The sequence below is a fragment of the Phallusia mammillata genome, chromosome 7 (assembly GCF_965637545.1).
Source record: "Phallusia mammillata chromosome 7, kaPhaMamm4.hap1.1, whole genome shotgun sequence".
Classification (NCBI taxonomy): Eukaryota; Metazoa; Chordata; class Ascidiacea; order Phlebobranchia; family Ascidiidae; genus Phallusia; species Phallusia mammillata.
This window is the reverse complement of record NC_137258.1, coordinates 24782099-24795247: the sequence shown is the minus strand read 5'-3', so window position 1 is coordinate 24795247 and position 13149 is coordinate 24782099. Positions and strand designations below refer to the sequence as shown.

The 13149-nt window shown below is 37.6% G+C and overlaps 1 protein-coding gene across 1 annotated transcript; it reads right to left on the bottom strand.

The window, feature by feature from the left end:
• Positions 1-559: 559 nt before the first annotated feature.
• On the bottom strand, positions 560-7651 carry LOC145237251 (synaptotagmin-1-like). The gene is made up of 9 exons (XM_080100054.1): positions 7364-7651; positions 6929-7107; positions 5715-5825; positions 5181-5255; positions 4428-4520; positions 3702-3875; positions 3141-3284; positions 2655-2759; positions 560-2187 (listed from the first exon to the last, which is right to left on the bottom strand). The coding sequence occupies exons 1-9, from the start codon at positions 7515-7517 to the stop codon at positions 2002-2004; spliced, it is 1221 nt and encodes a 406-aa protein (XP_079956180.1). The 5' UTR covers positions 7518-7651; the 3' UTR covers positions 560-2001.
• Between the last annotated feature and the right edge of the window lie 5498 nt (positions 7652-13149).

The following is a 13149-nucleotide window of genomic DNA, read 5'->3' as shown; positions in this document are numbered from 1 at the left end:
GTGTCGGGAAGATACAGCACTTGACATGCCAAACTTTAAACATGCCAGCACCGAATGCAAACCAGCTACCAGGCTTACTTCAATTAAAATCCGCATGCTATTAGAAATGTTTGAATTTCTGATGTAGCTTTTAATGTTTGTTTCGTCCTCTTGGTGTCAAGATTGGCTTTGATGCAAAACACCAAATAAGTAAATAACGATATTATTTTTTTCAGAAATTCAACCTTTAAAGTACAAACACCTGCAGTTTCGAGTTTCTACCGAACCATTGTATTTGTGGATCGACATTTACTACATGTTCCTCGATGTAGAAGACTTGACAAATTTTAAACAATACTTGTGTAAAAAAGCGTCTCCCAAATAATTTGTTCATGCTGTTGCCAAAATATTTACCAAAATTGTTTTGTGACTTATCACCTGCAAGGTTTGATAAGTACAGCAATTGCTTGCCCTCACATTGTATTGGGTTCAAAATTTAAATAACCAGCCTTTCTCTTACTTTGAACAACTGCTGCTTAGGTCTGCCATTGCAAGTAATATTTACACAGACACCCAGTAATTGCAATGGTTGATGTTTATTCCCCCCTACGGCCTTCATCAAGCCGTAACATTAATAAACAACACAAATATACGATCTGCGATGAACAAAAGAAGACAAGTGCTCGGGGAAACAAAGACCTGATTCCGGCAGAAAAACCTTTCTCATCCCGATGTGACGGGAAGTCGGTTAAGCATCGACACCAAAACAACATCCACCACAAGATGACGCTATGTACACTACAGACGCGTCGACTTTCGGATCCGAACGTTTCCGAAGTTTGCCGAACAACGTCGGAATGATGTGCAAAGTTAAATCATGTTAATAAGAGCGGAGATACCTACAAGCACCCGACGACAAAAAGCAGCCGAAACAATGACGTCAAACGCACACATACATCATCAGCAGTGACGTTTTATGTAATTATGACGTATTGGGTGACGTTTGACGTCATTCTCTCGGCGAAGTAACAACACAAAGAAGGGAGAGACGGAAACGCTAGGGACAAATTGTCGAAACTACTTGAACGGGCCGAAGTAACATTTACGTCCACAACATTAAAGGAAAGAATATGTGAACATTAATTGCAAATAAAGTGTCCATTTATGGTTAAGATTTATCCGGGCCAGTTTTATCCAAGAGGGCTTTTAGTGTCTGCACGAGATTTAACCGATTGAGGCGCCAAAGATCACGTGGTGCAAATGTGGGCTAAATATTTGTGTTTTTAGGTGGAAATAATTTTAAACTGATCAGGTGGAGATTACTGTACAATGATAAAAACTAAAGTGCGATTAGTTTTGGATCAAACACACAACTACAATGAGAAGCAGGTAGCAAGAATAACTTGACTGGTCAGAACCCGTACACATGAGAAAAACCACCTAAACCACAACAATAAAACATAGAAAACATATTTACAAAAGATTTTTTGCACCAATCCTGGCCACGTGACTACTCAGCCATAAATATCTCTATACAATAACATAATTGTGACGTCAGTGCGGCGACTATGACGTCATAAGAACAAACTTATAGTATTTACATGAACAATAGATTTGGAACCAACTGATTTTTCTCGAACAATGGGTTGATCGTCTTTTTTGTCATTTGCTTCTTTTTAGTCGGAAAACAATGGAACTGCAATTTTACTTTTTACTGCATCAAGTTTATGTGCAAACCTTTCATATTTACAAAAGCAACGAGATTATTTCTGCAAGCAGAAGCTAAAAACTATTCGGAAGTAACGAAACAATTGCACGCGATCGGAATAATCTCCATAAAATTGATGCAAAACTGCATTGAAGTTAAGGAATGTTAAATTAGCCCCAAAAACTTGTTAAAATGTAAAAAAAATCAACCTTAAACTGCTTACTGAACCGTGACCTCGTAAAATAATAAAAAACAAAATGACGTCAGACACTAAGATTTCTATATATGCAACTACGTCACCAGTGGTGACATCATCACTTATCCTCGTCGGAAGGTTGAAGCGTGTGCCATTGCGCAATCGGTCGTCTTGGTGACGCAAGCATGTCCGACCAGTGACGTAGTTCGGTACCAGATGCGTTGCAACCCAGCACCAATCGTCCGATGACGTCATTCTTACCCATTCTATCGTAATCGAACACGCTGATGACGAGTGAGACTTTCTGCGGGGGTCAAAGTTGAATGGTTAGTGACAGTAAGTTTTTATGTCTGCTGGTTCATTTATTTACAAATTGGACAGTGGGAATGCCAGGTTCAACCTTTTCAATGTGATATGCATGAGTTAAACAACGTGTTTTTTTGCAACTTTCCTATTGCAACTTTGTTTCATTAAAAAACATGGCGATTCGCTAAAAACATGAAGTTCAACTTTACCGTCCGTTCAACTAAAAAGGTAATATTGATCTTTTACTGCGACATAATAGACCGCGCGTTTAAAGACATCTGCAATTTTTAAACCCTACCTAGTTTTCCAATATTAGATCATCTGTCGCATACAGACCAGTTGCAATCACACATTGATCCGGACCTACAGCGCAAGTAGCGATCGACATTTCTCCTGATCAATATTATACATCTGTGCGAGTGGGGACTACATTATGTTGTTGTGCTGCTACCAACACATCTTTACCTGAATCTGTTCAAACGGAACTTCGAAACTGAACGATTCGTTAAAGTAAGGATTCAGTGTGTTTTTCTTGATCGTTGTTTTCTTTTTCTTCAACCTCTTTCCACCCTGAAAGCAATTTACATGTGAAAAAATTAAACAACCAAAAATAAAGTAGTAATAATAAATTACAGTACGCCGTAAATTAACTTTCTCATGTAACATTTCCATGCAGCACGGCAACGGTTAACAAATCTAGCCTGAGTTGGGATTCGAGCCAACGACAGGAGCCTATACCGGGGCTGGTGCTCTGCCAACTCTACCAACGTTCGCTGACGCCTTATTAATTAAACCTCCTAAAACTTGTTTTCTTGACTACAGTTCGTCGAAAAACGTTACCCAATGTACTTTTTGTGATGTCAAAATTTAACGTTACGTTTGAGTGAATAAAGCTCGACGGGAACCAGTTTGTGAATCGGTTCCAGCAACAAGTTGGACAACAAACCCCACCTGCATGAGTGTTATCTTCACATAAGGGTCGGACAAACCACCAACGTCCATCTTCTTCAGGTTCTTCGCTTCCAGTACAACAGTTGTAAGTTTGCCGGCTGTTGGGACGTATCTCAGTGAAAAACAAATATCGCCGAGTTTTTCCTGGAAATACAAAAGCAAGTTAAAACCTTTACTGCAATATGTACATTATAACATTTTCAAATTAGTTAAAACAAAGTTGTTTGAGGTCCAGAAGCTCCATTGGTCAAAATACACCGCAAAAACACGTGGTTTGGCACTACCAGTCGAGCCAGAACGGGAGTACTCGGTACCGAGCACTGCTTATTTTGCTGCTCGGTGCTCGGCCGAGCAGTTGCACAAACTGACCCGAGCATTAAATTTGCATATTCATGCCCTGCTAACATACGTAACTAGTGTTCTAAAGGGTGTCCAAGAACAAAAATGACTGTTTTTTTAATCCGTTGATGGTGAAAAAAACGCCTACTTTTCGGATCTGTACATATTAATACCCCCCTGGTGACGTAAGGAACCTTTTCATCACATTTTAGTGTAACTCACATTTTCCTTGTCATTTTCAGCGCTGATCAGATCCCTCCATTCTTCCGTCACAGTGCCGAGGTCAACCTGGTTCATCGCAACCCGAACCTCACCGATTATGTCATGACGCGAGAAACGATCGAAATCGTAAACAGCGAACACGAGGGTTTTCCCCCCGATCTCATTGTACGGAACCTGGACGCAAAAATAAACACGATTATTTTCCAAGTATTTCGAACGTTTCTTTGTGAAGCATTTGAAACTTTCAAAAATTGGTTACATGCAGAACGAAAACCTGGACGGGAAAATAACTACGATTTATATTTGAAGTGCTTGCGCTGAAACCGGAATTTTTCAAAATTTTACGTGCAGAACGAAAATGTAAAATGCTAAAATACATGACTGTTTGTAACTTACTATAAAAGCGTTCCAAATAGAACGATGCAAAATCTGTCATCTAACATTACGTGTTTCTTTGAATTGTTCGCAGTCGCTCAAACACTGGTAAATTACTTTACAAGTGCACAGTGAGAAAGTAAGCAGCTGTTGGACATTAACGGTCTCCACTCGTGTTTGCCGTAAAGCCACTATTGTGAGTCTCCCAGGCAGAACAACAATAATATTTATCCACAAAAAACTCCACTTCACAATAAAGCGCAACTAGTTTCAACTCATAGATTGTTCTGGCGTAAATTAATGCCGTAATTTTTTTACAAGAATAAACTCAAAACTACACGAACTCCTGACCTTGAAGTTGAATGTTTCGTTGAAGACAGGGTTCAAGGTTTTTCGGTGAACTTTGGTTTCGTGTTTCTTCTTCTTGTCTGGGAGCATGTAAACCTAGAACAAACATCTGTTACGTCACAATGGATTGGCAGGCAACTACAGGTGGTTCGCATCACAGAACACATTCCTTGTTTTCCAAGGACAAACACAAAGAAGTGGGCGCTTTATTGCGAACAAACAAGACAAGGAAATGAAAATTTTGAAATCAACAGGTAGGCATTTGTATTAGTCTGTTTTGGTCCTTTAAGTAAATGAAATAAGAAATGGTTCGCCGATATTTGCTGCCTTCGACTGAATATTTATTTCCAATCAACCAGATAAGAGTATATTATGTCTTTACGCCCATGTGCAGTATTACCGTCCACATAAATCAAGGTAATTGTCAACTGAGGTGGCAGATCTATGTCACAAAACGTCACATAACAACCCACAAGAATCTTTATGATTTTCTTTATGTGTGTTTAAGCTAAACTGCTGTAAGAAAATAATTCAACAATGGTTTATTTCAAAGTCGGCCAAAACACAAATCTGTACGAAATCAATATATTTTCACCACCACAAACTTTATATGTAAAGTCTTGTTAAGTTTTAAATCACGTTTCTCCGGTCAGATTCAATATACACGGTCGTAAATGTTGGAGTTAATCAGAAAATGTATTGTGAGGCTGTTAAAAGTTAGATTGTTGCAATTAGGTGATCAAGCAAGTTCGTTACCTTCACATAAGGATCAGAAGTTCCACACATGTCCAATGCTGGTAGATCTGCTGCTTGTATCACCCCAACTGCAAGCTGAAACAATCACAAGTCAGATTGAGACACTCAAGTTTGTAGCAATGTTTAGGTGGACAAACTACAGGATAAATCACTATCAGTACAGAATAATTTTAAGCCAAAAAATTAGAGCCAGTATTTGTGTCTAAATTATGACCACATTTCGACAAGTACTATTGTCATCATCAGGTCATCAAAATTATAGGCTTTAATTTTTTTGCTCAGATTATTCAAAACCAAGCATAGTGTACCTAAGAATAATTCTGTTTCCCTAGTAAATCTTTTCTTATTAATAAAATCTCCTTACAAGTAAATCTTGGAATGCAACAATTTAGGATCATTAACTCGTGATGCAAGAAATTTCAGAGTAAAAACCTTAAATCAGTCGCTGTATTATAGACAAATGCATTTATATTGTGAAAAAACAAAATTTTGTGCATGATTAAGTGTTTTTCACTTTCACGAATATTGCCTTACATTGTTTTGCTGGAAGTCATAATCGAGAGAGAATTGCAACTTCCCGAGCTTCTTCTCTTCCTCTTCTTCTTTCTCCTGACCAACATCTACATCACCTGCATCCGGCTGAACCTGGAGCGAAAATCACAAATCATTAAAACTCAAGTCTCCCACTACTGCATTGTTTTCACCAATGGTAGGATTCAAATTTTTTGTCAGCCGGTTCTGTCACAAAAGTCATATTTTTCAGCCGGTTTTGTCACAAAAGTCCACTGACAGTAACCAGTAATGCTAACCAGTTCGCTGTTCTCATAAAATTTCATAAGACGGTTATAAAGAACCGGTGCGAACCAGCTGAATCCCACCACTGGTTTTGACCAACAAAAGTAATTGTGGCAAATTCACTGGGCATCGTATAAAATTTTATGTTATGGTGAACATACACATATACCAGGATCGGCCCTGAAGCGTGACACTCATTTAAAAATCATTGCACACCAGGCCTATTGAAGAAGTTATATCGAATCAAACCGGTCTCCAAGCATTGCCATGTAGCAAGGCACAGGATACAAAAAAATCTAGCAGCGGTGAGATTCGAACCCACGACAGTCTTTTCCAAGAGATTTTTCTAGCCTGTCCCTTGCTACAAGGGAATGCTTGGGGACCGGTTTGATTTGATATATGTAACGTCTTCAAAAGGCCTGGTGTGCTAAGATAAATTTTATGTATTTTATCTTAACACAAAACCAGATTTTATCGTGGCCTCAACGTTAATACACAAGAGGGCAATAACTCGTCCAAGCTGTGCAGCATTTTTCCATTAACTCTGGTCAGTAGATTTAATCTACATGAATTATTTAATGAATATTGATTCTATGGGAAACAGTCATGAGAAATATTCACTAAGCGCAGCCAATCAATAAAAGGGAAATGAAAAGCAATCCGAATAAGTGAATATGCAAATGTATTTTAACTTGCTTGCTACTAATGAGGTTAACTTAGTTTACAACAAATGCCCAATGAAGTTTTTTTCCATTTAGCTTTTTAGTTTAGTTTGCGGCTTGACATTTTGATTTTAATATTGCAATATCAGGATTTGTAGCAGCAAAGCAATAAAAAAACCTACTACATTGCTTACAAATTTTCCCCATACATTCACGTATTTATAACTAATCTTTGAGATTTGTCGTTGAGATTTCAACTCTTTAAAATCGCCACAAACAATTTCAACCCACCTTTTCCCTGTAACTATTCCCCATGTCCTTTACAGTTTTCAAGTCAATCGCATTTTTCAATCCTTTTTTCTCTGAGCTCTTCCCTTTTTTCTTGCAGCATCTTTTACAGCAACAGCAGAGAACACAAAGCAAGATCAGCCCGGCTCCAATTGCAATGAGGACCCACGCCCAGGGTGGCACTGTAAAACAGATTTATTTATTTGTTATTAAGCCATTTTCCCATAGTTTTCATATATTTGTGGTTTACACAAGTCATTTGACCTCATAGTTTTTTGACCAATTTACATTATTTGTTGCCCAAATTGAAAGAGTAAAGTTGTTACTTCAAGCCCAAGCATCATCATCAAAGCAGATCGTCGCTGGAGCCGAATACAAGGGTATCGTAGATGCCTTTGTAAGAATTAAAACCAATATTTTTTCCAAAACAAAACTCACGTTTGTTGTATATGTTGTCTATGGCACCTTTGATGACATCTTCTGGACCGTTGGAACCTTCAGTGGTTGTCGTGGTAACATCGCTGGATGCCGGAGTAGTTGGGGTGTCAGTGTCCCCTTCGGCACGTTTCGACAATTTGTGGAAAATATTCATGTTGTAAGGATCGAAACCCCCGAATGCAACAAATTGCACAACCGTGCAGAAATTTCAACCAATCAAATTGTGCCTTTACATCAACATTTAACTTTAAATTACCAACAGTCTCTAGAAAAGTATAAGATTTTTTAAATAAGGATTGATATACATTAATAAGTATGAATTTATTTTATTTACAACCAATGCATTAGATTTAAATTGTGCTGCCTAAAACCGTTGTCTCCCTGCTTTTGTTCAGCTTGCCAAGGTATCAGTACCTTTCTGTCACTTCACAGAACCAGCAACATTTGTAAATCTACAACTAACTATTATTTTTACACATGTATATTCCACCAACACATCCTGTGGTAAAACAAAATGCACTTTGGTATTCGACTCCAATACAGGAAACAATTAAAAACAATTTACGACCACAATATTTCCTGACATGGGAATTTAGCGCCATCTATACAACAGAATGGATGTAATAACTTTTTTAGTGTATGTTTGTTTACAAGTTTGTTAAAAACACAAGCCATAATTTTACTTTTTGTTGTTACTTTTTAAATATTGTTTGAAAGCCATTACTAAAGTTTACAAAATGCTTGTTTTTTTGTACCTTTTCACCTCAAACTGTTTAAAAAGGGTGAATATTGATTATATTTTACCATTTTTGGTTGCAATTTTAAATAATTTAAGTGACAAATTTCTGCACAATCTTTCTAACATGCATTTCAAGTTTTGGCAGTTGTTAACTCACAAAACATCTTGCCATGAAAAGCAGAAACCGACCATGTCCTTCACACAATAAACCCCAAAGCCAACATCCGGGAGATAACAATGGACGAGGTAACAAAGAGGTTTCACAGCAATCTTTTCGAATCTTAAAAGGCAAATCAAAGTTCAACAAAGACAAACAAATGTGGTCAACAAGTTTCAACTTGAATTCTGAATCCTGAATAAATAAAGATTTCTAAACCAGTTTTGTACAATCAGCTGTGAACATGTTGTTTAAAATTTACTATTCGCAAATACACCAAAGTAAACACAATTAGACTGAGCAAAAAACGTCAATTTTAAGCCTGAAACTGAAATCTGTCAGTGAGAACTCCCATCAACCAGGAATCGTGATTAGTTACGAACAAACACTTGAAGCTTTCCAGCAAAAAATCGGCGCGACTGCAAAAACAGCCTGGAGCCATTTTGCACAAGGGACGACTCAAACTAAAGTTGAAAAACCGCGTAAAAAGTGCAAAGACGCGACAGTCCTGCAACTGCACACAGCCCTCCTACATCGATTATCGATAAACGATCTCCAACAAAACCACTCTGTGAGGTCATAATAGAGAAACGCGAATATTGCGTCATCAGAGTAATTGGCGTATTGATTAGCACCGAGGTTTTGCGCTTTCACTAAAGTTGTGGTAACCACAGTAATTGCTTTTGTTTCAACAGTCCATGCTATAAATATCACGAAGGACCGGGGAATTAGTCAGATTGCGGCGATTTAAACAAAGCCTGCAAATCGAATTAAACTTCTGTTAAAATCGGTTGAGCGCTACATTCCTGTTTTGCAATGTTTTCACGAAAATTTAATTAAATCGCTTAAACCTTGGCGACACAGTTGTTAATAGAAAAAACTAAACCACCGTTTCGTCCACCAGGTTACATATTTAACACAGTAATTGTTCGACTGGTGGTGTACTAGACAAAATACACATTTGCTGTTGCGTAGCTGTCAATTTCGTTTATTTCTATTCTTCATATTTCCGCCAATTTTGTGCCTCAAATTTACAGTAAAGATTTACAAAGATCAAGTCCCGGCAAAAACAAATAAAAAGACGAATTTAAATTTACTGTTCGAATTTTTAGCGCTTCTTTGTTTTGTAACAATGAATTTAACGATTGTTCTCTCGTAAAGCGGTTTTATCTGAAGCGACGAAGCACTTCAAAAAGATTTTTATCGATTAAGTTCGAACCTTCTGTTTCCTGCAGCTCGATTGTGACCAACAATGCTCGGTTGTGACGAAACAACGTTGAAACAAGAAACCAAGCACAGCTAAACCTTTCAACGTTTTCCCGATATTCTGGTTTTGAAACATAAACTTTCAACAAAAATATTTTAAAGTTTTTATAACTTGTAATAGTGCGTAGAAAAGGCGATCTTTACCATGAAACCTTTAATCCATTTTGTCTTATTTCTTATCAGCGCAAAGTTGTGAAACCAACGAAGTCGTTCATTTGCGTCAGCCGAGGGAATTCAACGAAACAAAACGAAGCGGGGACGCAGAAAAGAAGGAACAGTTGAAGTGTTTATTAATTATTGAACGACGCACACTTAAGCCTCGCGCGATGTGGTGTACACTGGAAATATACGAACGTTAAAAGACAGGGAAGGGAGCACGCATGCCCAAGGGGGGTTTAAGGAGGGCAAAACACCCCGTTCTACGCTGGTTAAAAGATACTGAACCGGCAAAAAAACGATAGAACTGTCCAAGTAAAGCAACAAATGAAACTGAAAATTAATTAAAATCATTATGATGTGACAAGCTTTCTTTGGGCAACAGCACAAACTATCTGTGGTCCGTTTAAAGACCTCCTTTAGCGAAGGTTTTTGTACCGGCCCTCACTAGTCTGCAGTGGGCGTTATTATGTCACAACGTAGAGAAGAAATCGATGAAAATTTAATAAGAAACGACAGAAAGTGCTGACATTAAAATTCGGTAGCTAATGAACAAACTAAGCAAACTTGCAAACGTGAAACCATTTGTTGACGAACTAACAATGGCAAAATCCGATAATGGGTCAAAGTGGTACAAACTCTCGCGCACTATATCACTCAAAACTCTCATAATCAACCATAAAAACGAAAGAACAGTTGACTTATTTTATCACTGAAAACAATCCTGTTCAGTTTTCGTATCTAATAAACACTTTTGTACAAAATGTTATTTTACTCGCTTCAATGAAAATTGACACTTCTAAAAACGCATCTCCACAAAAATAAACACACCGCGGTTAGCACAATTCATAAATTCATAAAGTCTTGACGCTTTGACTTTCCTTTAAAACAATGTATAATGTGGTATTTTCGCCCATTTAAATGTAGTGCGTTCGTGCTTTTTTGTTTTGTCCGTACAACGACCGAATTCTACAGGTGAAGGTCAAACTACTCAGAAATATTTACGCGAACGAACATCGCCTCAAAACTAACCTGCTTAACTAACCAGCCAATACCCGACACACAGATTCGCTAGCAGCCAACATTACAGATCCCTGATCGCGCGTCAAATGAACGACGACATCAGCAGCAGAAGGTTTGCAATTTGCAGGATTCATGTTGGGAAATTAAGCCAGCCAATCAAGCGGTCGTCCCTACCGTATTTTAATCAATATCTATCGATTGATTTGACATTTTGCATCACCATTGAGGGCCGAGGGAGCTGCACAGGGCCAGGCTTAAATGGAACAACGGTTGTTATTTGACTTAAGGTCAACATTTTATGTCTGTGTCTTCATCAACGTTGGTTAAATCTCGTTAAATAACACCCGGTGTTTCAATATTTAACAAATAGGCGTCAAAATAACTTTCCTTTAAAAGATTTGGCTTACAAATTTGACAGCCAGGTCAAACAAAAAAGGCGTAAAATGACTGCGTTTGCCAGGGGATGCAAAACGTTCAGCATCGCAAATAAGAGATCCATGCCACGTTTCACTTCCTAAAAACTAACTTCAGTTTAATTGATATTGTATAAAGTATAATGTATACAATCGCATCGATTCGGGACCAAACACAAAACATTATGTGATACGGGCAGCCACGTATCAGACACAACACACAATAGAATTAAAACACATCAATACGTAACATGTATGTTTGAAAATTTACCAGCTTTTGACAAAAATCGGCTTGCGTTAATGACGTAAAACGTTTTAAAGCAGACGTAATGAGACTGCTTTCAACCAACCATATATTGGTCATATTTAGAAATCAGCGGTGAATGCTAAACCGACCAGAGACAAAACTTTCCGGCCAACAAAGCTGTTACTTAGCAATCCACCACAAGAAATTCCTTACGTTGGGCCGACTAACGTCGCAATGCAAATATCAACAGTGACGTTTGTATTGCCAGGGAGGTACTGTTTGCTGTGGGAAGCCGCTTGACTACAAACTCATCGCTACTTCAATATTCACTGGTACTTCGTAGAACTAATTTCCTAATAATTCCGAAAACGTTTCATACCAACCACAAACAGCTGTTCTTTTTATGTGCTTTTCCTAGTTATCTGGCAGTTTAAACGATTCTTTAATTAAAAGGCGGCTGCAATTTATGAGTTCGACAATCATTTTTTTTTTGAACGAGTTGACAATTCGTTCCACTTTACATTCCACCTAATTTGCGCAAGAACCGCCGAACAAAAAACGAAACATGTCCACGAAATCTCGGTATAAGGGGATTAAATTAACAGGTAAAAAGCATAGGATTACTTTTCTAAACACATGGATTTTTTATCCTAGAGTTAACTTTTTTTCTAGAGTCGTTTGTTGCAACGTTTAATTAGGAAAAACGGAGCTAATACGGGCTAAGATTTATGCTCGACTGCAAAGTAGATATTTTTAAACTTAAACAACACAGCTCAAAGCTTTTTAGACTGTTTACTTCTTGGTCTTTCAGGTCAACGCATCTGGGGATATTCGGTTTCGCGTAAAACCCCTGACGAAATTTTAGAACAGGGCTGTTTAACTTCAACTTTTTGTGAAGCACGCAACACAACGTCAAGCTATTCATCTGCAATCAAGCGTTACACGACATCGTCGGAAAGGGAGGCAACCTTTTCACGCAACCGTTTGCGACCAGCAATTACTGACAACGTACAACGGAATGTTATAAATTTGGAACGAAAATAATAACTTCCATTCATAACACGCTAAAATTCGACAAAGTCTTATTACGTCATAATACCCATATTGCGTCATAGAGTGGAGACGCTTTACATGTGGCATTTCTGACAAAACAAAAAAAACAGAACAGAAAACTGCCCTATAAAAGAATATAATAACTGTGGTATATTCTTTTTCCCTTTCAGTAACAGAGATAACAAACAAATACCATTTGATGCCTTCTAACACTAGATGTTATGCTGAAATATAACACATTTAAAATATACAAAGCACATTTATGAGCCAAATTATTGGTGTTTTCATACAGAAATCTAAACTTTAAACACAAAAAATCTCCTAAAACTGTCTGTTGATTAACTTTTAATTTACAGATCAGAAATAGGAAAGAAACATCATCAGTTTCAATTTCATACTCAGTTTGAGCTACATGTCATTAGCTATCTACATGACAGTTTGTTGCAAGCATCAGACATACAGTTCCAGTGCAGCATCAGTAGAGTGGGATGCAAAGCACTGAATTATTGATGTGGTTTCAGACAGGGAGGGGTTATGTATGAATTAGAAATGAAGGGCAATGAACGGAAAAACAAGCTGTTGCTTAGTAGTTTGTAAATCTCTGCAATATACTCATTCAACCAAAATATAAAATCAGTAATAATTTTGAACAAGATAAACAAATACTCTTGATAACTCTGGTTAACGTGTATTTTAAAGTTTAACAGCAACATATTCAGATGTGAAGCAACA